Source organism: Rattus rattus, chromosome 2 (assembly GCF_011064425.1).
Source record: "Rattus rattus isolate New Zealand chromosome 2, Rrattus_CSIRO_v1, whole genome shotgun sequence".
Taxonomy (NCBI): domain Eukaryota; kingdom Metazoa; phylum Chordata; class Mammalia; order Rodentia; family Muridae; genus Rattus; species Rattus rattus.
The window spans coordinates 17,088,652-17,114,605 of NC_046155.1; the positions used below are offsets into that span (position 1 = coordinate 17,088,652).

At 41.5% G+C, this 25,954-nt stretch overlaps 1 protein-coding gene across 1 annotated transcript in view; it reads left to right on the forward strand.

The window, feature by feature from the left end:
- The window catches only part of Prune2 (prune homolog 2 with BCH domain), a 249,999-nt gene that overhangs the window by 26,735 nt on the left and 197,310 nt on the right, over positions 1 to 25,954 (forward strand). The window contains exons 2-4 of the mRNA XM_032891689.1: positions 16,912 to 17,016; positions 20,532 to 20,734; positions 23,424 to 23,587. Of these exons, the coding sequence (XP_032747580.1) occupies positions 16,912 to 17,016; positions 20,532 to 20,734; positions 23,424 to 23,587 (472 nt within the window). The remainder of the gene's footprint in view (positions 1 to 16,911; positions 17,017 to 20,531; positions 20,735 to 23,423; positions 23,588 to 25,954) is intronic.

A 25,954-nucleotide genomic window follows, 5' to 3' on the forward strand; every position in this document is an offset into this window, starting at 1 on the left:
AGTGAACACTGCAGCAGCAGTAAGATGGGGCACCGGCTATCTCTGTGCCCTGATGACTTAGCTTTGACTTAGATTCCTATCCTTATGTACCCAGGAGTGGTATGGTTGGACCATAATACAGTTCTAGCTTTAGCTTTTGGGGGAACCCACATTCATGGTGTCTACACTTTACATCCTCATTATCACTGTTCTCAGGGTTCTCTTCTCACCCTACCCTCCCTGGCACTTCCTGGCTTCTTCACAGCTGTTTAGACTGCAGTGAAATAGAATCTCAGTGGGTTTTGATCTGCATTTGACGGATGGCTAAGAGTACTGACCATTTTTCATGTAACATTTATTAGCCAATTGTATTTCTTTATAATATATTAAAAATGATAATCTCTTTTAGTATTTCATATGTTCTCTGGGGCATGACTTGAGGCTGCCATTTCTAGTATTAGTTTAATTACGTTTAGGCCATCTTATTAGAATTGATATGTCTGAGTCCCTTAAATGTTAGTTCTAAATTGACTGATAATAGCAAATGAAGTTCTAGTAATCGAATGAAAAATTTTTACTGTCTTGTACCTATTTTAGGCTGACCTGTGAATGGATCCCAGGTATTTTACTTTAACTTTTCTGGGGTTTTTTTTTTTTTTGCTTTGTTTTGTTTTAGTTTTTGTATTTAATGTCAGGGGAACTTAATAATACCCTGTCTAAAAATTTTAACTCCATGGCTATCAAAATCAGTCTTCCGATTGCTTCTTTTAGATGACCTGCATATCTCTTGTCCTGTAGCAACAAATAGCTCTCTTGTCCCACTCGGGCATCACGTGTCCCTGTGCTCTTTCTCCTTGTGCACTTTTTAACTGGTTTCATTGGGACCCTTGTGAATTTCATAAAATGCTGTCATTCATATTTTTTCTATTGAACCAGTAGTGAAAACAGAAGCCTGGCCTGACCAAATATTCATCTTAATAATTATGTTTTTGATAGTTAACACGACGGGAATTTCATGTGAGTCTTGGGAGAGTGCTGACCCCTCCCTTTAAGGACAATAACACCACCACCGAAGCAGGGGCTTTGAGCACTGCCATTGCCTTTCCATGTTCACAATAAGATGGCATTTATTTGTACTAATAACTCAATATTATAGCCCACTAATAGGTGCACCCAACAAGCACTGAAGTGACAAGATAAGTTGCCTTGCTCTGTTCCATATGTCTGTGTTCTAAGTATCCCATAGTTTTAATTGGTTCCCTGCAGAATAACATTTACAAGCATATGGTTTGGAAAATGCTGACTGCTTTTGCTATCGTGCATTTAGTATTTGCGGTGGCCCTGGTTCCCTTAGCCTTTAGATGTGATTATGGGGTTATTTAATGCACTTCATGGTGTATTTCTTCCTAACCTGCGTACTGGGTGTTAAATCCCATCAATGTGGCCTGGACAAGAGGCCATTCATGTTAAGGCAGAGAACAAATTCTAAGGATTCTGTCGTGGGTCTATGTAGAAAGATCACCTTCTCTCTGTCTTGTCTGTTGTGTGGATTTCTGAGGCGCCATGAAGCTGGATTCAATTATGCTTGAGAAAAGCGGGTTCACCGATGGGAACCCAAAGAGCCAAAAGGCAGAGGAGAGCTTTCCGGCGCCTTGTCTGAGAGATTTACCCGTGATTCCTTGGAAAGGAATTACAGATGTGGAATTAGACTCAGGGACTGGAGACAGGAGCATCTGTATTCTGGATGTTAAAGGTATTTTTGCCTGTGAGTGTTTTCCTCGGGAGGAGTATGGCCGAGTGCAGCTGAATTATTCATGTCTCTGAGACTGTGTGCAGAGGTTCTTTTAAAATCTTCTATTTTAGAAATTCAAAACATACAAAAATGGAATGAATTCGCACCATGAATTTGTGGTGGACCTCTGCTTTGGTATTCTAACTCTCAGGACTGCTATAACAATGCCAAGATCTGGGGGGTTTAACAACAGAAATATATAGTCCCGCAGGTCTGAAGGCTGGAAGTAGAAGATGCAGTTGCCTAGGCCATGCGAACTCTGAAGGTGTCAAGAAAGAATGACTCCAGGCCCCTCACCTAACAGATGGTGGGCCCAGCGTTCCCTGGCTTGAGATGGCTTCTTCTTGTGTCTTCCTTCTGTTAGTGCCAGTGTTCAAATTTCCCCCTTTATTAACACATGCCGTATTAGATTAGGCTCTACCAAACGACCTTATTAGAGTCTGTGTGAATGGCGCCCCCTGGAGTTTTGTGAGAGTGGGTACCCTCTGCTCTCACTGTTGCTAACTAGGTCTTGTCACTTGTCTATCCTCAGTTAGTGTTAGCTGGAATTTGTCGGTCACACAGAGGTATCTCACTCTTCTCCACACCACTACATATATAAACCAGCCACAAAGGATTGCTGTCCTCTTTTGTTTGTTTAAAGTTCCCCTCCTTTCTACTCTGAAGACTGAATTAAATTATTAATAAATTATGAACAGATATTTAGGAGTCTGGCTCTTTAGTTTTTTCTGGCTTCTTTGGTTAGTTGTTTGGGGTCTGGGGGCATGTGATTACCAGACAAACACCCTGCTATTGAGATATGATCTCAGCCCTCTGTTTTTCTTTTGATGAAAATTTATACTCAGTGTACTCTATAGTATCTTAGTTGTCACTGGTTTCTAAAAATATAAACAGCCATGAGAAACAACTTGGGAACGGATCTTGGGGACTCTGACCTGTTCCAGAGGATAAACAGGGCTTTCTCAGATCAGAACAGGGACCACCATAATGTCATCACCCTTCCTCCGGCTCCTTCAACTGTGCTGTCTAACTCCTCACTCGGGGTAGCTGACAAGCTTCCCTGTGTTGCTGTGTCTGTCCTGCCAGGAGGACTTTGATGGGACACTAGCTGCCAAGGGAAGTGTTCTCTTGATGACGACTTCGTGTTGGAATCTCCAGAGCAGACACCACAGCATTAAGAGACTAAGATGAGTGCTTAGGTGACTTTGAGTCTTCAACATAGAGTTTTATGTTTTCCATTATTGAGCAGGGCTAGCGGCCAAATGAATGAAGATTTATTGTACAAGATGAGTAAGACATCTTAAGAACTGGCTATCAGCTATTTTACAAGGCTTCCCATGCAGAAAGATTTGAGTAACCTGATGCATTTTATTATATATTGAAGTTTTCATGACATTTAGAAATCTCATTTTCAAATATCTAAATATATCTTTTAGTCGACAGTCCAACAAAATAAAAAATAAAAGTTTCTCTATACACATTTTTTCCTTTTTCTCTTTTCTTTTATGTGGTTAATTTTTTTTTAACAGCAAGCCAGAAAAACATGTTGGGGGAGCTGAGTCTTAAAGGTGTTCTCTCTAATCTGTTCAATTAATTATCCCATTAAAATTCCAAAAGTAAATCCAAATGGTTAGCATTAAAACACCAGTTGTGGGAGGCTGGGGAGATGGCCTGGCAGTTAAAAGCACCCACTATTCTTACAGGGGACCTGAATTCTCTTCCAGCACCCATTCAGGGCAGCTCACAACCATATGTAACTCCACTAGGCCCCAAGGATACCAGCATGAGTGAGTGCATGCTCACACTCTGGCTTGGGTCTGCTTTTTCCCTTGGGATATCCATGCACTGATATGTACCAAGCTAGACTGGAAGGAATGAAGCTTGGCCTGGTGGGTGGATTACACAGGATCTCTGTCAACGTGAGTGTGGGAGAAGCAGCCTTCTCTGGAGACAGTTCTCAGGGAAACAGCCTCCTTTATTGGGGTGAACAAGGTACTATAGAAACCTTAGGGAATGGTAAGGGGTTTTGGCTGGGGCTGAAGTGCTGGGAATGTTTTATTTGCAAGAAGACGAATTACAGAAGCCATCTGGGCATCCCTTATAATGCTTGAGGATGTTTAACTTGAAACCTGGCCACCAGGCTTTCGTGACCTGGGGTGGCTGGGGTGGCAGTTGTAAGTTTATGTGCGCCAGGACATGCAGGCTCAGAGCAAGGAGGGAGCAATCCTACTTGTGCCAGCCTCAGGACAAGATATTTGGGGTTTGGACATGTCTTGACCTCATTATTGCTCCAGACAGACTCCCCCAGCCCTTTCCGGTCCCACACTCACATGCATGCCCTTCCTCCTCTGACATAATTAGAAAGTAAAAAATTAATCTTAAAAAACATGCCAATTGTAGAGTTCAGTTCTCTCAATGGACAGCAACAGACAATGGGAAAATATCTGGATAACTGTAAAGAAGCTATTTGCTTCTTGGAACCATGAAGTCCTGTTATCTCATGGTGGGAGGGATATGATTCATAGAAGATTTCTGTTATGAAGTTTTTCCTACCAGAATGTGGCACTCAGTTAATACTAAATACTCATGTTTTTCAAATATCAATGAGGACTCTGGGGATGTAATTCAGATGTACAGTGCTTTCCTAGCATGACTGAATACCTAGGTTTGATGGCCAGTGCTGTATAAACTGGGAATGGCGGTGCCTGCCTGTAATATCAGCAGTCAAGAGGTGGAGGCAGGAAGCGGAGAAGTTCAAGGCCATCCTCAGGTACAAAATAAGCTGATCGCAGCCTGAGATACATAAGATCCTACCTGAAAACCAACCAACCAAGCCATCCCCCATCACCAAAATAAATGAATAAATAAGGTATCAGTGGGATAATACAAATGCACATGTCTATATCTTTCTTCATTTACAAGTATGTCCTCCTACAATGTTCAATGTTATAAAATGTGAATTACAATAAACCTTTAGTGCCTATCTACCAGTGGTTTCAGGTACTGTTTAGTTTTGAATGGTTTTTGGCTTGCAAAATTATATGTGTCATAATATCTGTTTTATATATATAACTATATATAAAAACATTATATAAACATTATCAATATAAACATTATCTATATAAACATTATCAATATAAACATCTATATAAACATTATCTATATAAACATTATATGTTAACATTATATATATATAAACATTATATCTATCTATATCTATATCCATATCCATATCCATATCCATATCCATATCCATATCTATATCTATATCTATATCTATATCTATATCTATATCTATATCTATATCTATATCTATCACATAGTAGAGAAAGAGAGAGAGTGAGAACTGAGGTCACCTGGAAGGTGAGAGTCCTTCTGTCATTGAAAAAACACACAGTGTAATAAATAATGACATCATTAAAAACTGTCATCTTTGCAGAGTGCAGTAATTGCTCTGCGTATCCCTTGCACATTTCCCTGTGAACCTGCTGGAGCGCACCGTGCTCAGAACCGTCTTCTGCTCCCGCCTGCTTCCAGCCCCGTGTCTGTTCATTACTGTCACGTCTGAGTGGCTTTCTGATGCGCCAGGTGTGTGGTGTCACGGGCCTGATGTCTGTTCCGGATACAGACAAGCACTCCCGAGTATTAAAGCAATAGATCTTCGTATGCCAACGAAAGCCGAGCGCGGAGAGAAAAGCTTCTGGGAGAAGCCTTCTGAGCATGTCTCCACTTGTTCATGGCGGGGACGAGACCTGACTAATTAGCTCTAGCCAAGCCCAAGAAGAGAAATAATTAAAGGAACTGCAGCAACCTGGGCCGTGTAGTGCAGGTCACAGGAGGTGACGTGCTCGGGACCCTGACCTGGGAGCCAGCTTTCAGAAACTTAGGAAAAATGCCAGAAGACATACATTTGTTCGTTTGTTTATTTGTTTATTTACTGCGAAAGAATCCACTGAAGAGGAATGAAAATATTTATGAATCACACATTTTCCCTCCCTTTTCTTTGGCAGTGCTGGGACTGGAACCAAGAGCCTTGAATGCGCTAGGTGGGGCCTCTGGTTCAAGCCATAGCCAGATTTTCCTTTCTTTTCAACCTCTTTACTTTTTAGTCACAGTGTCATAATTCGTTCTCAAGTTCTTAAACACAGACTAGAAGAGGCGGGTAGAGGGGTGATGTACATCCATCTTCAAGCTTCAAAAATTACCAATATTTTGTGAAAATGTCTAAATTTGAAGAATTTGCTTTTTTTTAAGCACTTGTATTTCTTTTTCTTACCAAAGAGAAGGTTTTTGAATTTTGCAACACATTTCCTACATTTTGTTAACTAAAGAGTCGTTGTTTAACTAACTGTAAAGTCTCATCAGTCGCACTGTATGACGCTCTCTAGCTCCCTAGATGTCACCACCATGTGAAAAATCTTGACAAATTCCAGAACCTCTTCCTGAGATGACAATAGGGAATCTTTGGGTCTTGAGTCGTTTAAACTAGTCATTGACAATGGGTGTGGGGGAGCAGATGCACTTCTAAGTAGATGTTTATTATTGACATGAGCACGGTTGTGTCAAGGACCCCAGTGACTCACACCCATGAAATAGCAAATAGTCTAAGTAGTTAAAACTAGTGTATGTGGAAACTATCACCTAGAGCGTGCTCCTTCTGGAGGACTCCAACCTGAAGCTGTTCCCCTACAGAGACCTCTTATAGAGAGTAGTTAGCCCATTCACTCTTTCGGCCGTGTACAATAAACCCGCCTCCTTGCTCAGTGGTAGGTAATAAACGCACTGAGCTCACCTTCATCAGAGCGCATGGGCCACCTCATCCCAGCTGTTTTTCTATAGCTCTATTCTTTCTTCATTCCCTTCTGACATGACATGTCCTCAGTCATATCAGAACCAAAGCCACGAAGATAGAGGCAACTGGACATCCTTTAGTCATTCTTTCAATACATGTATTTGTAAGTTTTATTCAGGTAGTACAAAATAACATTATAAAGTGCATTTTAAGCTCGTCTAAAGTCAGAATATTTAATAGACCCTACTAAACATAAGTTTGTGTCATTCCTCTTTTTATACAATGGTACAGTGACAACCTTGCACTGGAAATCACTAAAGAGGTCCAACTTGGTGAATCTTAATGCCTCTTCTAACTCTGAACTTTAGTAGCTCTAAGGGTTGTGATTAGCACTTGTTTCTGAAGTTGTGCTTGGTCTGAAGCAAGTCAGTAGTAGTCCCTTTTCTGAGCTGATTTCAGATACACTCTGCAATTGACAGGGGTCACATGGTTTAAAGGAGCTTACTATGGCTTCTTTTTGAGGGAAGAGTTCCCAGGCTTGCTCCTCATGAGAAGCAGTGTTGACCGTTTGCAAACAAGAGGGAGCCGAGGAGACTTTTACCATTGGTCTCGGTCTTACTTGATTCCTATGACCACTAACGAGGTTGGCTACCTACTCACGTGCGAGTTTCTTTTCTTAGTTAACCAGACGTTTCCTTTACCTATTATTTCCCTGCTTCATGACTTTTTAAAATCTCAGCATGGAGAAGCTCTTTGTATGATCAAAATATTGTCCCACCCATGGGAAGGCTGTGCAGGTTCTGTGCAAACGGTCCCCTCCACTCTGTCGTTTACTGTCATCATTCTTCTCTTGGTACTGTGTTCTATCAAAATTTCTTTGCGTCTAGAAACATTTAATAATAATATATTCACCATCTTAGGCTGACTATTAAGTTGTTTTACCATTGTGATCTCAAGCAAAACAGAAGACTCAACGCTTTTCATTCAAGAGCTGGAAGACCTACGCCCTTCTCCAGTCAGATCTGGAGCATGTTGCTGCAACGGTGTTTAGGAGCAGAGCAAATGAACTGAGAAAAATGGGCCACAGAGCACGGCTGGTTGTTAGAGCTAAAAGCAATGCCCTATTAAATAATGCATTGTACTGTATTCCTAAAGCAGTTTATGGAACAGGTTCTTCCACAGATGCCCAAGGCCTGAGAACAAAGGAGAGTCTTACAGACACTACCAAAGTGCAGGGTGTTAATGTTTTAATAGTTTATTCATCAACGAAAGTAGGATGAATTATACAAAAATATGCAGGCAATTTGGCTGGGGGTGGTGGGAGGGGGGTTTGATAAAAAGACTAGGATCCAGAGTTTGTCTTACACAGTCACAAAAAAGTAACTGAATAACATCGTAGTGTTATTTTACTTAACGGAATACTACCTGAATATGTGCTTGAATATTTAACAGCTCAGTGTTTCTGTGGGTGGGAATGAAAATCTCTGTAAACGTTCTGGTGAGTGTTAAAACACTACATTCTAAAAATCTAAAGACGGAATTAGGAATTGACCCAAAAATATTCTCTCTCAAATATCCTCTGTGGAAGGTTTAATTGTTTTCAAATTTTTAAATAAAATAAATCTGTAAGAATGGTTGAGATAAGTTACAATGATCCATATTAAAGAAAACCAACAAACGATTCTAGTGGGGCAGCAGCTGGGGCTGTACCAGGAAACAATTACAGACAATTTCTGGTCATTGCAACTTCCATATCCTAGATATTTAAGAGAACAGAGCCTTGTTACATGTACCGAGAGAGGATGCAAACATATAGTGCAGGAAAGAGTGCTCACAGAAGAATGGAAAAGGGTATTACAGGGACTAAACTAAATGTTCATAGCAACTGATTTAATGTGGGGAGTTGAGTGTTTTTGCCCTTTGTGACTTTCTGTTTTGCAAATTTTAAAATAAGTAACTGCTATGTAAACATCAAGAGGCATGGATGCATGTCATGTGTAAGGGACATCCATTTGCATTCAGTCATTGAAACTCTTATATTGCCTCTTATGTGGATGGGCTGGCAGAAGCTCTTCTAAATGCCATCTCTTGAAGGGTATGCATGTCTTTCTCATGAGGACTCAGTCAGAAAATAGACAGAAGACAGGTCACAGTTGAGGAGTAAGATTAAGGACCCAGGTTGACTCCCATCAGCATAAAAAAGATGACAGCCCCAGAATCTTGAAAGAGAAAGTTGAGGGGATTTTCAAGACCTGTAAATTCACAGAAGACAGGTTGCATTCTCTATATGAGAAAAGACCAGTTGATTATAGACAGAGGCATTTCCAAAGCAGACAGCTAAAAATTTAAGACCACTCAAAAAGCTAGCGTTAAACCTGGGAATCGAGAGAAAAAGACTAGTTCCACATTTTCTTGAGCCAAATTTGAAGCAAGCTTTAATTAAGTACTGGCCAGGATTCTGGCTAGGACCATTCTGGGGTTCTCAGAAAATGGTTAGGAGTCACATTTTGCAGATGCTTTTAAAGGCAAACCCATAATGCTATCATATTCCTATCAGGTCCAATCAGGGCAAGCATACATCCTGATGTATTTCCTGCCCACAGACCTCCCACCTATATGTGATCAAACACAACTGGTGCAGTTTGGTCAAACAAACTTGGTTTGGGGAGTGAAAATATGTGTCTTGTTATCTCCCATAAACAACAGCCTCCAGCTTTCAAGAAGTATCTGTCCTTGGGCAAGGGGCTTAGAGGTTTTGTTTCATGGATCCATTAGGCCCTTAAGACATAACTTCGGCTTTCACACGATGTCAGATGATTCCTTCCAAGGCACTTTAGTGAAGGTAAGGATTTGAGGGTGCAACCTTTTTGCTTCAAAGTTGGAGAGGAAAAATATTGGTCTTGCTTTCAAAGACAACCCTGAACAATACACACACACACACACACACACACACACACACACACACACACACACACACAGAGAGAGAGAGAGAGAGTCGGTAAAATGAACTATGCAGAAGAGTGTTCACAATACTTGAGGTCACTTGATCTGAGGATACTATGTGGTGGTCAGGACTGGCAGTAAACAGGTTGAAAAGGGTAGACCCAAGAGAGTGTTGAATGTACAACATCCATTTGTTAGACCAGAGCTAGCACCCCACAGCTCATCTAAAGTCCTGAGACAATGTTTTAGTTAAGGTTTCCATTGCTGTGAAGAGACATCATGACCAAGGTACTCTTATAAAGAACAATATTTAGTTGCTTCTAACTTACAAGTTCAGAGGTTCAGTCTATTATCATCAAGGCAAGAATTATGGCAGGGTCCAGGCAGGCATGGCACTGGAGACGAAGCTGAGAGCTGTACATCTTGTTCCAAAGGGAACCAGGAGAAGTCTGAATCTCTCAGGCAGCTAGGAGGGTTTCAAAGCCTACCCGACTGTGACAGACTTCTACAAAGCTGTACCTCCCAACAGTGCCACTCCCTGGGCCAAGCATATTCAAATCTTGGAATTGGTTGTCTATGCCTAGTCAAAATGATTTCACATATCAAAACAAGAAGGAGGCTCAAGTCAACCTGACCTTGGCTATTCATAGCTGCATGTGTTTAAACTGGTCCCCAACCCCCAGTTTCCTCAAATAGAAGATTTTGAAGGAAGGTATCCTACAGCATTGTCAAGAAGAAGCTTGAGAGAAATACTGAGCTTGGTTGGGGCAGGGCTGTTGATAATGAAGGAAGGTTCTAACATGTCCTAAGTTCCCTTCAGATGCTGAAAGACTTGGCGGGAGGGGTGCCAAGGAGAAAGGAGAGATGAAAAAGGCTAATGAGCTAACAACTTCTTTGCACTCCTGAATGTTTGTCAGACTCTGCCTTAACTTCCAGCATGGCTGGCCAGCAAGGTTCCACCCAACCCTGTCATTAGCCTTGATTTTTTTGGACTGTAAAAGCAGTCTTTCCCTATAAACAGTTCTATTTCTAAATCCTTGGCAATTCAAATCATCCTAGCCCTCTTATGTCAATCAATGTCAACAACTGATGCCTTCTTTCCATGTACTTTCCCTGTGAAAACGACCGTCCGCAGTCCAGTGGCACATCAAGCTATTGATCTAGCCTGGCTGCTGGAATTAGTGGAAACAGCTTGGTCTTTTCCTAGCTAATCCTGTAGGGACTCAGCTCATCATTTTAGTTCAGTTCCCCCAGTCTTGAGAGTTTGGGATCAGTAGGGATAAGGGCAGAGGCAATGGGCAACATAAATTTATCCAAATTGACTATTTTGGCTTTGTTGGGCAATTATATTACCTCATGAACCTTTTCAGTCTTAACCACCGAAAGCCCTTTGCCCCGTTCTAATTAGGTCACCAATTAAATGATGGCATTTATGAGAAAATTGAATATAATACACTTGCGTCCTGCATTTGTAGATTCTGGTAAATGCATTCCCTTTCACCCATAACCTGAGGTGTACCTTCAGGAAGAAACTAATTATGATCTCTTAGTCACGTATTACTTTTTAATTTTTTAATACGTGTGAGCATTTGCCTCCATTTATTTATGTGCAGCATGTGCATGCTTAGGGCTTAGGAAGACAGGAAGAGGATTTCAGATGCCCTGAAACTGCCCTCACAGAGAGTTGTGAGCCTGCATGTGTGGTAGGAACCCAAACCAGGGTCTCTGAAAGAACAAGTGCTCTTTTTTTTAAAAAAAGTATTATGTATTTATTATATATTAGTACACTGTAGCTGTCTTCAGACACACCAGAAGAGGGCATGGTCCCATTACAGATGGTTGTGAGCCACCATGTGGTTGCTGGGAATTGAACTCAGGATTTCTGAAAGGGCAAACAGTGCTCTTAACCACTGAGCCATCTCTCCAGCCCCTTAATTTTGATTTTGAAATTTAATTTTACACTCCTGTTTTGTTTTGAGATAATGAATTAGTTACTTTTGTCAAAAAACCACGGACAGAAGCAACTCGAAGCGGGGAGAGCTTCAGTGAGTGACAGCTGAGGGTACCGCCCATCATGGTGGAGAAGGCAGGGCAGCAGGAGCACTAGGTTTCTGGTCACGCGGTGTTCACAGTCAGGAGGAACGCTGGTTGGTGCTCAGGTCTCGGGTCTCTTTATTCAGTTCAGACTCCAGTCCATGGGTTGGTATCATCCACACTCTTGCCAGGCTCTGCTCTTTAGCTGACTTTTCCCGGAATACCCCAGAGGCACACCCGGAATGTTTCCACGGCAATCCTAAATCTAGTTAAGTTGACAATGATTAACCGTCATGGACAGAATCTCACTCTGTAACAGCATAGCTTCAGTGCTGTGGTCCTCTTTTCTCAGCCTCTTTGGTTCCTACTATTACAAGTCTGTAGCATTACGGCAGGGAGTTTTAATTACTGTTTGAACCTGGACCATGCAGTCAGTGAGCCAGAGATCCTAATTAGCGATATAATGTTTAAAAATTACTTTTAGATTTATTTTAATTTTGTCAGTATGAGTATTTTGCCTGATGTATCATTTACATGCCTGGTACCCTTTTAGGTCAGAAGAGGGTATTATATCCCTTGGAATTACATATGGTCGTGAGCCACCATGTGGGTGCTGGGAACTGAACCCAGGTCCTTTGCAAGAACAAGTGGTTTTAACCACTAAACTAACTCTCCAAACCCCATCGAGATTTATTTTAGTCACCTGCTGCTTCCAGGAATTCTGTTTTACACACACACACACACACACACACACACACACACACACACACACACACACACAGAGCTCTCACCATTAGCTCTTTAAAGTGAATGAAAAGCAGGCACTGTGGCGCATACCTGAAACCATACCACTTTGGAGGCTGAAGGCAGAAGGATTCTGAGTTCAAGACCACCTAGTGAGATACAGTGTGGGGCCAATGACAAAGCAAACGATGAAGACATCATTTTGTAATGGAAACATTAAGTCTGTAAAGAGCATAGACATTCCCCATGTGTAAATACAGATGGACGAACTTTAAAACATGTACAGGAATTTTTAGCATTATTTACCCGCTGCCTTATTCATTTTTCTCACATCTGACTTATGAAGGCATAGATTTCCTATTGGAAAAATATTTTCTTAAAATATTAATTTACATGTATGTAAACGTATGGCACCAAAAGTGTAGAGGTCAGAGGCTCCCAGGAACTGTTTATTACCCTCTGCCTTTGTTTTTATTACCTTGCCACATACTCCAGGCTCACTGGCCTAGTGTCTTGTCTCTGTTTCTCATCTCTTGGTGGGCAATGCTGGGGTTACAGGTGTGTGTGTGTGTGTGTGTGTGTGTGTGTGTGTGTGTGTGTGTTACAGCTTTTTACCTGGAATCCAAGAGCTCATGTTCAGATCATCAGACTTACCTGGTGCTTTCATCTACTGAGCTGTTACCCTGTTCCCTCAAAGCTAATTTAAATTAATTGTTATTGAAAGAAATAGTGGTAGAGTTTTAAAGAAAGGGACAGAGAAGTGACTATGATGAATTTTTTTGATGAAAAGATTTCTTATAGGGCTTTAGATTGATAAAGTTATAGGTAGGAGTAGCTTTATTTCTGAAATGGAGAAATTCAGAACAACTTTATTTTATTGGAAGGCTCTGGAAGCCCTCTTCTGCTCAGTTCCTCTGCTTTCCATGAGGTGGGGAGAAAAGTGTATCACCCACCATCTTCTCTAATAGCAGTGGAATATGAAGTGCAGGTACTTTATTGGCTTTTAAAAAGAGGTAGGAAGTTAACTTCGGTGAAAAGGCTCATTTTATCCATATATAAAATGATGCCTTGAAATCGAAAGCATGTTTAAGTCATGCTCTGGAGTATTAGTTGTTTGGTGTTTTCTTTATGCCTTGATTATGGGAATCTGTTCAAATCTATTTAGAAGTGCATTAGAGGTAAAGCCAGCAGCAGCTGCTTTGTCTGATTCTCACTTTTCTGTCCGTGTTAGGCTCAGGCATTAACAGTAGGTCTTTGTCTCTGAGATTTCCTAATGCTTGCTATGCGTGTGTTACCATTAAGGAAGCAACATTTATTTGCCAGAGCTGGTCACCGCTGACTTTATAAAATCACATTTGGGAAATGCACGCACTTATGAGTTGTTGAATATGTTGGGCCCTTCCTAACCTCAGGACTTTTGCACATGCGCTTCCTGTGGCCTGTGATATCTGTACACTACACTCCTTGGGTTCAAACTTTTAATCAAACATCAGATTTTTCCAAGAGACTTGGCTAAGCGTCCTCTTAATCTTCCAGCAGTGCTCGCAGCCCATCAACTAGAGGCACTCGGTTCAGTGTGCTGTTGCTTCTCTGACCCTTCTCCCTTTGACTGGACGGTGGTGGGGGAAGAAAGTGTTGGAGCTTATACACTGTGGTATGAGCTGGGTTGGCAGATGTGCCTTGTTTTAGTTACCCTTGTTGTTGCTATGACAGAATACCCAACAGACACAAGTCAAGGAAGGAAGCATTTATTTTAGTTCAAAGTTTAAAGATAAAGTCTTTCATGGTGGAGAAATCATAGCGGCAGGGGCTTGAAGTCTCATTGGTCATCCCAGGTCAGAAAGCACAGAGGGTTGAATACTGGAGTTCAGCTCACCTCCTTATTCAGTCCAGGACTTTCAGACCATGAAACCCTCAATAAACCAATCTATTAATAATAGAAACTCCCAACCATACATGCCCAGGGACTCATCTCTCTCCTGGTCGATTCTAGATACTGTCATCTGACTAGCATATTAGCCTTCATATAGATGAATGCCATCGGAAGAGACCATGGGCGTGAATAATATGATACATGGGGAGAGCATGCAAAAGGGCATGCAACACCATGGGGAGCCCTCGAGGTTTTGCATTAGGTCTGCCGTGGCTCTGACCTCTGTTCTTTGTCTCTTTAAATGAAGAAGAACCGTAGTTATTGCAGAAGGTTCCTGGCTTGTGAGAACTGGTCTAGTTCATTTTAGAGTCACAACCCTTATTTTATTAGTTCTTTTCTAACATAGTAATTGGGGTGATATCTGGAGATTCATCGACACAGAGATAATACCACATCTTCTTTTGTGTAAGTTGAAAGTTGCCACAGAGCTATGATGGGAATGACAAAGCCAAGACAAGAGAGCAGGTGAGTCAGTTGTGTCGCTGCCCCAGTGTTGGCAGCATCTGTGTATTTTAGTGTGCATTTTAGCCATCTCTCTTCTACCTCAGTGCCTTGTGCCCTTAGTAGACACAGAGTCATTACGACTTGTGAAGAGGGTGGGAGAATCAGCTCTCACAGAATCAGGCTTTAGACTCTGGAATCACGCTTGTCCCCATCACAGGCTCCTTTGACCTGTAAAAAGCTTTGTTGATCTTTCTATTGCCTGTCTCACAAGATCTGAGAGAAGTGAGGTAATGTCTCCTTAGACCTTTGAGCTTCTCGGAAGAGCAGCATTTAGAGGAACATGATCTCTTAATACATTAGCTCGTGTTGTAATGGGATAGAATTCTATTTGCCTAAATTTATTTAGGTGCTTCTGGAATATTTTGATATCTAGACCTGAACTAACCCCTCAGAGGATGTTCAGTTCAGTGAGCCAGCTGTACATTTATGAGGTTAGAAAAGGAAGCCGGGAGAGAAGGGTGTGTGAGCAAGCCTGGGTGGTGATGGGGGAGGGAGCTTGTCATCATCTCTGGAGTGGGTATCACACTTTAAGCATGTGGTTTTATTAAAAATAAATATAAAAGAAATCAAAACTATGAGTCTGTTTTAATCAAGCAACATCACTTACTGGGAATGGCTTATGTAAAATATCTCTGCTGCTTTTTTCTGTGATGGATTCTATCTAACCTCCTTCATGATTTTCTTCATTTTTTATTGATTTATAACATTGCATGTGTACAGATGGCGTGAAAGGAGAAGGGGAACTGTCTGGGGAAACAAAGGGGACTGATGGGAAGTGGCGGGACATGAAGAAGGAGAGTAAATGTGGAATAAATATACTCAAAGCACATTCACACTTGCACGAACCTGACCTTGTGTAACACAGTAAAACAACGCAAACACATTTACTTCATCTTGATGTTTGGGCCAAATCCTCATTTTTTAGTCAATCATTTCTGATTTTAATACCACAAGTTCTATACAATACTACCCAATTGTCAGTTTCATTTGCAAGATGACTGCTAAGTTATTAGGAACGCATTCACTTTTTTCTACACGTGAAAGATAAGTGTTTTCTGCTGAACAGTTGTGACCAGTCTAGTCAGTCTTAGACAGAGAGATAAAAATAGTGACAAAAAGCAAGAGAAGCAAGCCTGCATGCTGGTGCTACCATAGATACTATTTAATGGTGAACATGGTGGAGCGCGCTGTAATCCCAGCACCCAGGAAGCAGGTGCAAGAAGACGGGAGGTTCTCATGCATCAGCAGCAGAGTGAGGTTGAGGCCAGCCTGGGCTCCATGAGGCCCCTTCTCAAAAGAAACAGAAGAAAATACATTAATTTATTTTATAATGTTCTACCTCAGCCAATTTTCTGTGGGGTTTTCTAGAAGTACTTGGTTCTTTGAATGTTTTAAAGGTATGTCAGCCTCCCCTAAAAGGATTTAAATAACTATTGAGTAAACATGAAAAATGAACAGAAACAACCAAGAAAGTGTGCGTTCCCTTTTAGAGAGGTCTACATGGACATAGAAAAGCAGTGGGTGCAATCCGGAGTCCTAGACCAACGAGGCAAATCACATTCCTCTTTCTGAGTGAGAAAAAAAAAAAGCTTCATTACTAAAGAATAGAACAATATAGGAGAACATCTTCCACATCCAAGATAGAATGTGAAAAAATAAAGCCTTTTCAGAGAGTGTGCCTGTCTGAGTACACCGTGTAGGAAGAATGTAAGAACAAGTCTCATTGTTTCTTAAACTAAGACGTTCATCTTCTATGGGGAGATGGTCCTTGATTTCTGAGTAACTGATCTTCACAGCAAAATGATCTCTTACTATGAAAATACTTCCTCAGAATATCATTCAAAGGAATTTAATTTGTAGATAATCTTATATTTTTGGTGTGTGTGTGTGTGTTCCATATATTTATAATATATGTGTATGTACCTATATGTGCAAATGCATCTCCCTTAATGAGCAGAAGACCTAGAAGTAGCTTTAATAAAGGTAGGCTATTTTCCTCTTAAAAATTTAATGGCTTGAATGAACATGTTAAATGTGGTAATTACTATGTCATTTTGTTACACATTTATTATTTTCTGCCATTGTGTGTGAGAATAGACAAGCACGCTTTAAAAAGATCATTGAAAGTTTTCCATTTTGTGTTGGTGGCAAGCAAGTAAAATTGTGATTTTCCTTTTTTATTGGTTGCAGGATCGAAGTAAACAGTTGGAGCAGGTCCATGCGGTTATTGGACCTAAGTCATGTGACCTGGATTCTCTCATTTCTACCTTCACATATGCATATTTTCTGGACAAGGTGAGAGGAAAGGGGCCTGTATCCTTAGTACCTGAATTGTGTATCTTTTAAGAATAAATATTTCACAAAAAATGAAGCCATTTAGTTTTTCATGTTCTGGTATATTCCTGTGGAGAATAACTATTAAATATCCAGTGAGCAGCAGACATTTATGGAATACCTCCGGCACGTCAAACACTGTTCTAGTTGTGTCTTACTAGTTTCTTCTCAAAACTATTTCAAACAACCTACTAAAAATTGTTGCAGCAGTTGACTGCTTTTATGAGAATTTAGAGAAGTAACCCAAAGCTCTTTCTTTCCCCCATCATGCACTGTGTGACCATGCCTTTGGGAGTAGAAAACCATGCAGAACAACTCATATGAACAGTGCATGAAGCACTAAACACTGGCTAGAGGTTCGGACAGGGGCGTGGCCTGTCCAGTCTCTTTAAGTCTTTGGTTGTTGCCTTTTGGCCCTAATGATGATGTCCCTTAAGGGAGAATCTTCCTACTCTTTGAAGCACAGACTCACCCACAGAACTGGAAGGGCCTTTTTTAACAAATTGTGTCCAGACTTCTCATCTATAACTCCATCAGCCCACAGTAACGGACTTTGTTACTTGAAAAGCTTTCAAATGCATGTTCCAAATGTTTGTGTTCTATTTCACGGAATTTCTAATTTTCCAGAGTCTGGTTCATTTTATTTCCATTTTATTTCAATCTGGATCCCCTGATACTAGGCATAGCTGATCTGGAGTGATTTAAATTCACATGAAAAGCCAGTCTTCCAGAATGAGCTGTGGGTGGCAAGTACTGCTTTAGGGCAGCTGACAAAAATGATGGCTAAAGTATTCGGATCTCTACATGTGGGCTCTGTATCAAATTTATCTTACAAGTTGTTGAATTTTGCAAGGAATAGTAATTGGTAGGAGGAGATGAATGTGTTTGAATCAAGACGTGCATATTAAGCAATCCTTGTTACTCTTCCTCTGCTGTTTATCCAGAGGACAGTTGACTGACCTGGAGTGACTGTGAGACTATCAGTGAAGTGCAGGTTTTAAAAAAAGTAAATAATAATAATAATAATAATAATAATAATAATATCATATACTATACTATATCCTAATATATCCGTATATGTATATATACACCATACATGCTATAATAATACTATAACCAACTGTGGCTATAGTACCGTGCATTAGCATGCTTCATAGAAAGAGGAGGTAAGGTAGATAGATGTGAGTGATAAAAGAGAGATGGTTGATGGGTAAATAGATCCATAGGCCTTCCTTCCTTTTGGAGACTTTCGACTAAGCATCGAAACAAATGTGGCATTTAACTAAAGAGTCACATACTAGAGCTTTTGTGTTTCTGGGTGTCTTGGTTGTGTTTTTTTGTTCTTGTTGTTTGGTTGTTTTTTTGCCCACTTGACACAAGCTACAGATTGCCTCTTCAGATTGCCTGTAAGCAAGTCTATAGGGAATTTTCTAATTTAATGGTTGTTGTGGGGAAGCCCAGCCCACAGGGCAGAGCAGGGCCACCTCTGGGCAGGTTGTTCTGTGTTGTGTAAGAAAGCAGGTTGAGCAAGTCAGTAAGCAGCACTCCTCCAGGGCTTCTGCATCAGCTCCTGCCTTGAGTTTCTGCCCTGAGTTCCTTGATGATGGACCACAAGCTAGAGGATGAAATAACCCTTTCCTCCCAAGATGCTTCCAGTTACTGTGCTTATCATAGTGATAGGAAGCCCAGCTAAGACACCAAGCCTCTGTCTCCTTGTGGCAAGCCTTGTCTGTTATTTGTGGGCTGTGTCTCTATAGAGTTTTCCTAATAACCAGCTTCAGCCTTCAGGGCTCTGTGGCTTTGCACGCACCCTTCACACACTGGTGAGTAGAAGAGAGGCCAAACCCCACTCTACAGACACAGAAAGTGAAGGCTCAGAATGGAGAATTTCTCCAATTCACCGGGCAGGGGTGGGGCTGCCATCTTGCTTTCGGATCCCACCTCCAGAGTAAGTCCTGCTTGGACAGCTCAGGACACCCTGACTCCTGTACTCATTCCACCTATGCTTTTGCAGGAGTTAGGCACGACTGTCAAGTAATTAGGGAGAATGACTAACGTGCCTCACATAAATCACCCATGACTATTGTGTGACTGAGACCCAGTATTAGCATCACGGTGGAAAGAAAACCCACTTTGGTGGAGGAGCTTTTGTGTTTTGGGCACAACAGCAGTTTCACTTAATTCAGTAAATATTTATTAAATGTCTCCTGCTGCCTGCTTGTTTTGTGTCTTGGAAGGCAGCAGAACAATCATGCCCTTTTTAATGTTAGAGCAGGGAGGATGTTCAGCTGTGTAATAAGCACAGGCTTGTGGTACAGCCGTGGTGAAATAAAGAATATTTACTTCTCCAGGAACAAAGCCTTCCCAAGCCCACGGTCTGTCAGTGGCAGTGAAGCCCTCATTGTCATTCCTTAGAGTAATTTTTAAGTTACTTTACTCTAGAATTCATATAGAAAAATAAATTTATTGTGACTCTGAATCCTCTTTCTCCTCCCCTTCATCTAGTCACCACAAATGTTTTATATAAGAGGTCCATAAGCATATATACTGAACTTATATTTATTAGTATATCATATAATGCATTAGTATGTGTACTAAACCTGACTCCTAATTGAATAACCAGTTAACTAGACATGTTTTGCATTTTAAGAATGTCCCAATTCATATTCCAACACATAGTTTTCCAGATGACATAAGAAGGTGGAAGACTTACCTACAGTTCAATGTAGACTGAACCCAGGTTACAAGTGTCCCATTTCGATGGTGACACCACCTACCTTCTTGTGTCAACTCAGTCTGTCTCACTTACCAACTTTTTGTCAATTCCATCAAGATATGCATTTGCTACCTATGATGAGGAGATTATGTGTGTGTATGTGTGCCTGAATGTATGTATGTATATATGTGTATGTCTGTATACATACATACATACATACATACATACATACATACATACATACATACATTTTTTAATCATGGAGCAGTTAAAGTAAGACCTAAATGTTTCCCATTAGGCTTGCTTATGAAATTTTAAATTTAAAGGAAAACATGGTAAGCAAGCATCAGGGCTATGCTGGTGAGGTGGTTCAGCAGGTAAAGTGCTTGCTGTCAGAGCTGACCACTTGTCTGCTTTCCCAGGAGGACCCACATGGTGGGAGGAGAGAACTGACTTATACAGTTGACTCTCTGACCTCCCAGTGTGTGCTGTGGCATGCACACGCACACACATACACGCACATGCACGTACACATGCATGCACACACAAACAAAAACAAATGAATATAATAATAATTTAAAAATATAACATCAGTATCCTCTTACTGGTGGAGGAAGTGCTCTGTAATGGGGCTCAGGGAGATTTGTTTTGGATGTCAAATGGTTTCTTTGTGAACAGAAGGCTTATACCCTAGCTAGCGTTAGCTTCTAGCTGGAGGGAACCTGCTGTTTGCAGAGGTTGAGGAAACTTCTTTCCACAGGTCAGTCCTCCTGGGGTCCTCTGCTTGCCAGTGCTGAATATCCCAAGAACTGAATTCAACTACTTCACAGAGACAAGGTCTATTTTAGAAGAGCTGAACATCTCTGACTCATTCCACATATTCCGAGATGAGATTAACCTGCAGCGACTGAATGATGAAGGGAAGCTATCAATAACGCTCATGGGCAGCCACGTCCTGGGGAGGTAAGGCTCACTGCGAGTTTCTGGGCGCTTGTCCTAAGGGAAGGTTACCATGTTCTTTATTTTTGTTTAAGAAGAGTCATAAAAAGGACTTCGTTTTTTAGTATTTTTTCTTTAATGACAAAATTTAATCTATGCCAGTTCTCCATGTTTACTTTGAGACTTCAAATTGATGCCTTTAAGTAAAATGTTCTTGTAAAACTTACCAAATTAATATTCTCTCACAGCATCCCAATAATCATAGGTTGGAAATAAGTAACGGAAATTGAAACCAGATCAAAGAGAAAGGTTCTAAAGAAATCTCATTAGAGAAAAGGAGGAGACTGGGAAATGGGTCACGAAAATCACTTAATTTGGTTTTCTGTTTTCTATGGCAACAGAAAGACAGGCTGTGACACTCCATGCAGTTCAACTGTCATATGCCACAGAAGGGACATGTGGAGCGCAGTGTCACTGATGGCTTTGCCCAGGCACCACATGTAGTCAGTGGAGAATTTCAATAAGAACTTGACTCTTCTGCCTCTGTTAGGCACCTAGGGAACTATGAGCTGGGGCAAGGATCTGAGATAAACGGAGAGGAATAAAATGAATCCCCTATCACACACACTCTGTGATACACACTGTTCTGCTATTGAGTGAAGGGACACTAGCTAAACACCCTGGAGCTTGAAGTGTTCACTCTACGGTTCACCCACTTGCCTGTTGTTGAAGGCCTTCACCAATTAACCTTGAGTACTTGCAATAAGACCTTTATATTTAATAATTTTAAAGTGTCGCCAGTTTTTAGAAAGCACATTTACATATGAATTAAAGTAAAGCTAGGCACTGTCCACTACACAATTGGTTCCAAGGCATTTTGAAAACAGTCTGTGGGCTGTTTTATTCCTATATGGCTTTAGACAAATGAGATTCTCTTGCATGATACTTACCAACGATCTGTTGACAGGTTGTGGGTGAGTCTTTGGACTGACTTTAGCCCACAGCTCTACTGGTCAGCTTTCTATCACTGTAATGAAGTTCCTGATGCAAGCTGTGTGAGAAGTAAGGAGAGGATTATTTTTCTCATGGTTCTGCAGAGTCAGATCGCTCATCGGGCCACCAGAGTGTTTGGGACTGTGGTGAGGGTTATCTATCAGCAAGAACAAAACTCACACCTTGAAAGAGGACAGAAACTAAAAACTAGGATCTCCCAACCCTCTGTGAGGGCATGTCCCCAGTGACCTAAGGATTGCCAGCAGGACTCATCTCCTAAAGCCCTCAGCACTTCCCCCTGTGGGGTACCATCCTGCATATGCAGACCTTCGGAGGAAACTCAGGTAGTCCCCAAATCACAGATAGCTTGAGTGTCCCTAGTGATCACACACTCGGCTAAGGTCATGTCTAACTATTTCAGGACAACTCACGCAACAGACTATATGACAGCACAAGAACTGGGAAAGAATTTCGTCACCGCTTAAAACAGAAAATGCTAAGTTGACCTTCAGACTGAGCTTATAGACTCTAGGGATATGGTTGACTATAAAATCGAGTACTCCAGAAAAGTAGAGAGCTTAATTTTTTATTGTAACTCATTTATATTTGGATAGTCAGAAAAGATGCAGCTTCTCTTCTGTATCTTTCTTCTATTGAGAAAATCCACTTCTATTACATAGATGAAGGAGGTGAGGGGTGGAGGATAGCCCAGTGATCAAACACTTGCCTAGCATGCAAAGTGTTTGCCTGAAACTGACCTTCACCACTCCAAAAATAAAAAAACTGCAAAATGTAATTAATTAATTAATTAACCCTCTGAGTTAAAAGAACCATGGTGAAGCCGTCATGGGCATAATGGTATTTTTTCCTGAAGTTCAGTGAGTGTTCTGAGCAGGTAGTGGAGTCGGATTTTCACCTGACTCTAAGCAGCCCTTAGCCCCATTGTGCCTGTTCCCCCATTTGTAGAAAGACCTTACTGCCACCCTCTTCATAAGGTCAACACAGCTACAGTGTTTCTAGTCATGTGGAAATTAATAAATAGTAGCTATTGGGGAGGTATGAAAATATTCTAGGAAAGCTGGGGACAATAATGAATAGAAATGACATAAATAGACACAGAATAAATAAACAGACAGGTCCTGGTTTCTTCTCTGTGTGTATGGGGAGGAGGGATGTGTGTGTGTGTGAGAGAGAAAGTGTGTATGAGTGAGTGATTTTGTGTGAATGTATGTTTGTGTGCGTGAATGTGTTTGTGGGGAGGGTGCTGTGTATGAGTGTGTGTGTGTGTGTGTGTGTGTGTGTGTGTGTGTGTGAGTGCGTGTATATCAGTACTTATTCAAACGTGTACACAGTCATCCAGGCCACAAATCCATAACAGTTATCTTCCTCCCAACCTCATCTTTTGTGGTAAGGCCAATCAATGAACACGGTACTCGCTGATTGGATAAGGCAGGCTGACCAGCAAGCCCCAGCAAGCTCCACCCACCTACCCCTCATGGTGCTGGAGCGACCACAGCCAGAACACTTCCGGCTTTTGTGTGGGGATCTGAACTCAGCTCCCTATGCTCTACAGGCGCGACTCTAGCTCCAGTTAGGCCCTGTTCTTCACAGTCGTGAGAATCTATGCTTTGGGCCACTTAGGGGAAATCATCATGACTGAATCGTGTCCCAAAGTGGGAAAACATGCCATAGCTCTTCGTCCTCTCCGTTTATTTTACAGCGAGGACAGAACTTTGGAATCCGCCGTTGTCAGAGTCATTAACCCTGGAGAACAGAGTGATGGTGAGCTGGGCTTTGCGGAGTCTTCCTCGTCGCTGGTGCTGAAGGAGCTCCTGCGTGAGGCTCCGGAGCTCATCACCCAGCAGCTGGCACATCTCCTCAGAGGTGAGGACGGCACTGTCGGAGTAAAGAAGCTTAATGGGCTGGTTCTGGGCCTGCTCATGCAGAAAGAGTGCGATCCATTCTTGGGTTAACAATCCCTTTAAAGACCCCGGGAAGCTTCATCAGAGAGGCAGGGAGTAAAGAGTTTGTTAAAGAGTAACATTATATTGAATATTAAAAATGTGCATTTAGAAGCAGGCACAAGGGCCTGCACTGTTTCACTAGACAAGAATGTTAAATGGGCCTGCTGCACCCTGGTTAGAGAGCGAGAGCAGCTCCTCTGGCTGCTAATAGCTTCCAAAGGAGATTCTCATCTGTGACAGTGCGCGTGTGGATCAGAATTCCCCGTGCTTGTGGCCTTGGAGTATCCCCCCATATTTTGCATGCTTCGCGAATATAATCCTGCCTGCAAGGCAAAATTTGCACCTTTTGTTTCAGTGATGCGATGCAGGGTCCTTCAGCCTGGCCTTTTATAGGTTGCATTTCATCTGTTTCAATGGTCCAGTCACAGTCAGTATCCATGGTCTCCACTTCATGGACTCAACCAAGCTTGGCCCAAAAACGATCATTTTAAACCGTTTTTGTATCAACCACCATAAAGGCATCTCCCATTATCATTATTCTCTAAAGACTCAGCCTAACAGTTTGCATTGTTTCTCCATTGTACTGGCAAGGGGTCGTACTGAGTATTGTAAGTGATAGGAAGTATTGTAAGATGTGTGAAAAGTATCTGAGGAGTTCACAGGATGCAGACAAACCCTGCATCATCTGACACATAGGTCTAGGACACCCGCAGATTCTGGTGTCCATGTGGATCCTTGGCTAACCTTCCTACAGATCCTGAAACTGACCATATGCTGCTATTCTCCATTCCTGGAGCCCATTGCTTCCAAGGGATGGTTTTCACATTAGAAACTGTCCATCAACTTTGGTGCCACAAAATGAGCACAGGTATTTATTTAGTCATTCTCGCATATGGGCCATGCAAAAATATTTTTGGTTATGTCTAAAGCTTTCTTTTCTTCCCACAATTCCCTTTGGACCTAGTAGGTACACATCATCCTCCACATGTTTAGTATAGAACAGCCAGGAGACAGACTGATGGAACAGAAAACAGAAGGCTGGGGACAGGCTGGTTCAACACTTCCAAGGACTTCCTTTCTCTGCCTTGCTCTCTACTACAATTTGGAGAGGGAAAGTCCAAGAGTCACACAGTTCCTCTAAACGTTTTCGAACCAGTGGCCCCAGGAATCTGCTCATACATGTTATGATGGCTAGCTTTGAACCCGGGTCATTACCGGGTTTCATCTGTGTTGTAACTTGTTTCCATTGATGTTTACCATGATCGCTGGTAGAGATCCAATCTAGGCCTGGCTTTGGTCTATTTCTGCTACAATTTCAGTTACCTTTAAAAGGTATGAATAAGGCAATGAGGCAATGAGAGTTCCTGGCTACCGCTCATGACGTTCAGAGTTCAGGCCCTCTATGCCTGTGAACAGCATGGCCTTTTCTTTCCCCCTTCAAACATTCATCTTCTCATGAGATGTACCCCACTCCTGGGGGACAAGGTTCAGATCTTCCCAAACTTCTCACTCTGGAGGACTCACACTATCTCTCCCTGGAGCATGCTTGTTCCTTCTCTCTGACACTCTTTTTCTACCTGCCCCTACACACTTCTCTATCTGCCTCTCCAGATTGTCGGCTTCATGAAGAAAGCCCTTCTGTGCTCTGTCCACTGAGCTACCTGTGCCACCACTCTACCTGGCACATAATAAAACTCAGTGGGATGAATTTTCCAAGAGTGGCTTTGGTTGTGTGAGGAAGTGAGGAAACTGTGAAAGGAGCTGGGAGAGGATAAACCATGATCGAGATATTTTTAATGAAAAAAAAATCCATTTTCAGTAGCAATTTTGACAAATTTTAAAAATAGTATTTCTACACTTTCTGTTTTCATGACTGCATTGATTGTGGTAGTGTCTGATACTGAAGTCAGCTGCTGTTGTGGTCCATCCTGCTAATAATATTACTGTCTAGAGCATAGATATTGTTTCTTTCACTAATAACCCTTTTCTCTAATTCTCTTTTCTTTCTTAGCTTGTAGAAATCCTAGTGGAGTTTATTTCATTACTTTGCAATGACTGACTAGCTTTTGTTTTCACAGATTGTTATTGTGTGTATAACCTTAAGGATTATGTATATAATTTTAACCCTTTGTGAACCATAGTCCATCTAAAGAAAAGAATTCAAAATATGTTTATAAAAACATAAATATGCAGCTTAGGAAATCATCAGGAAGGAAACACCTTTGATAATTACCCATCTAAAGAGGCAGACTGTGAAGACATTGTTTCCTTCTCATGCCTACAGCCC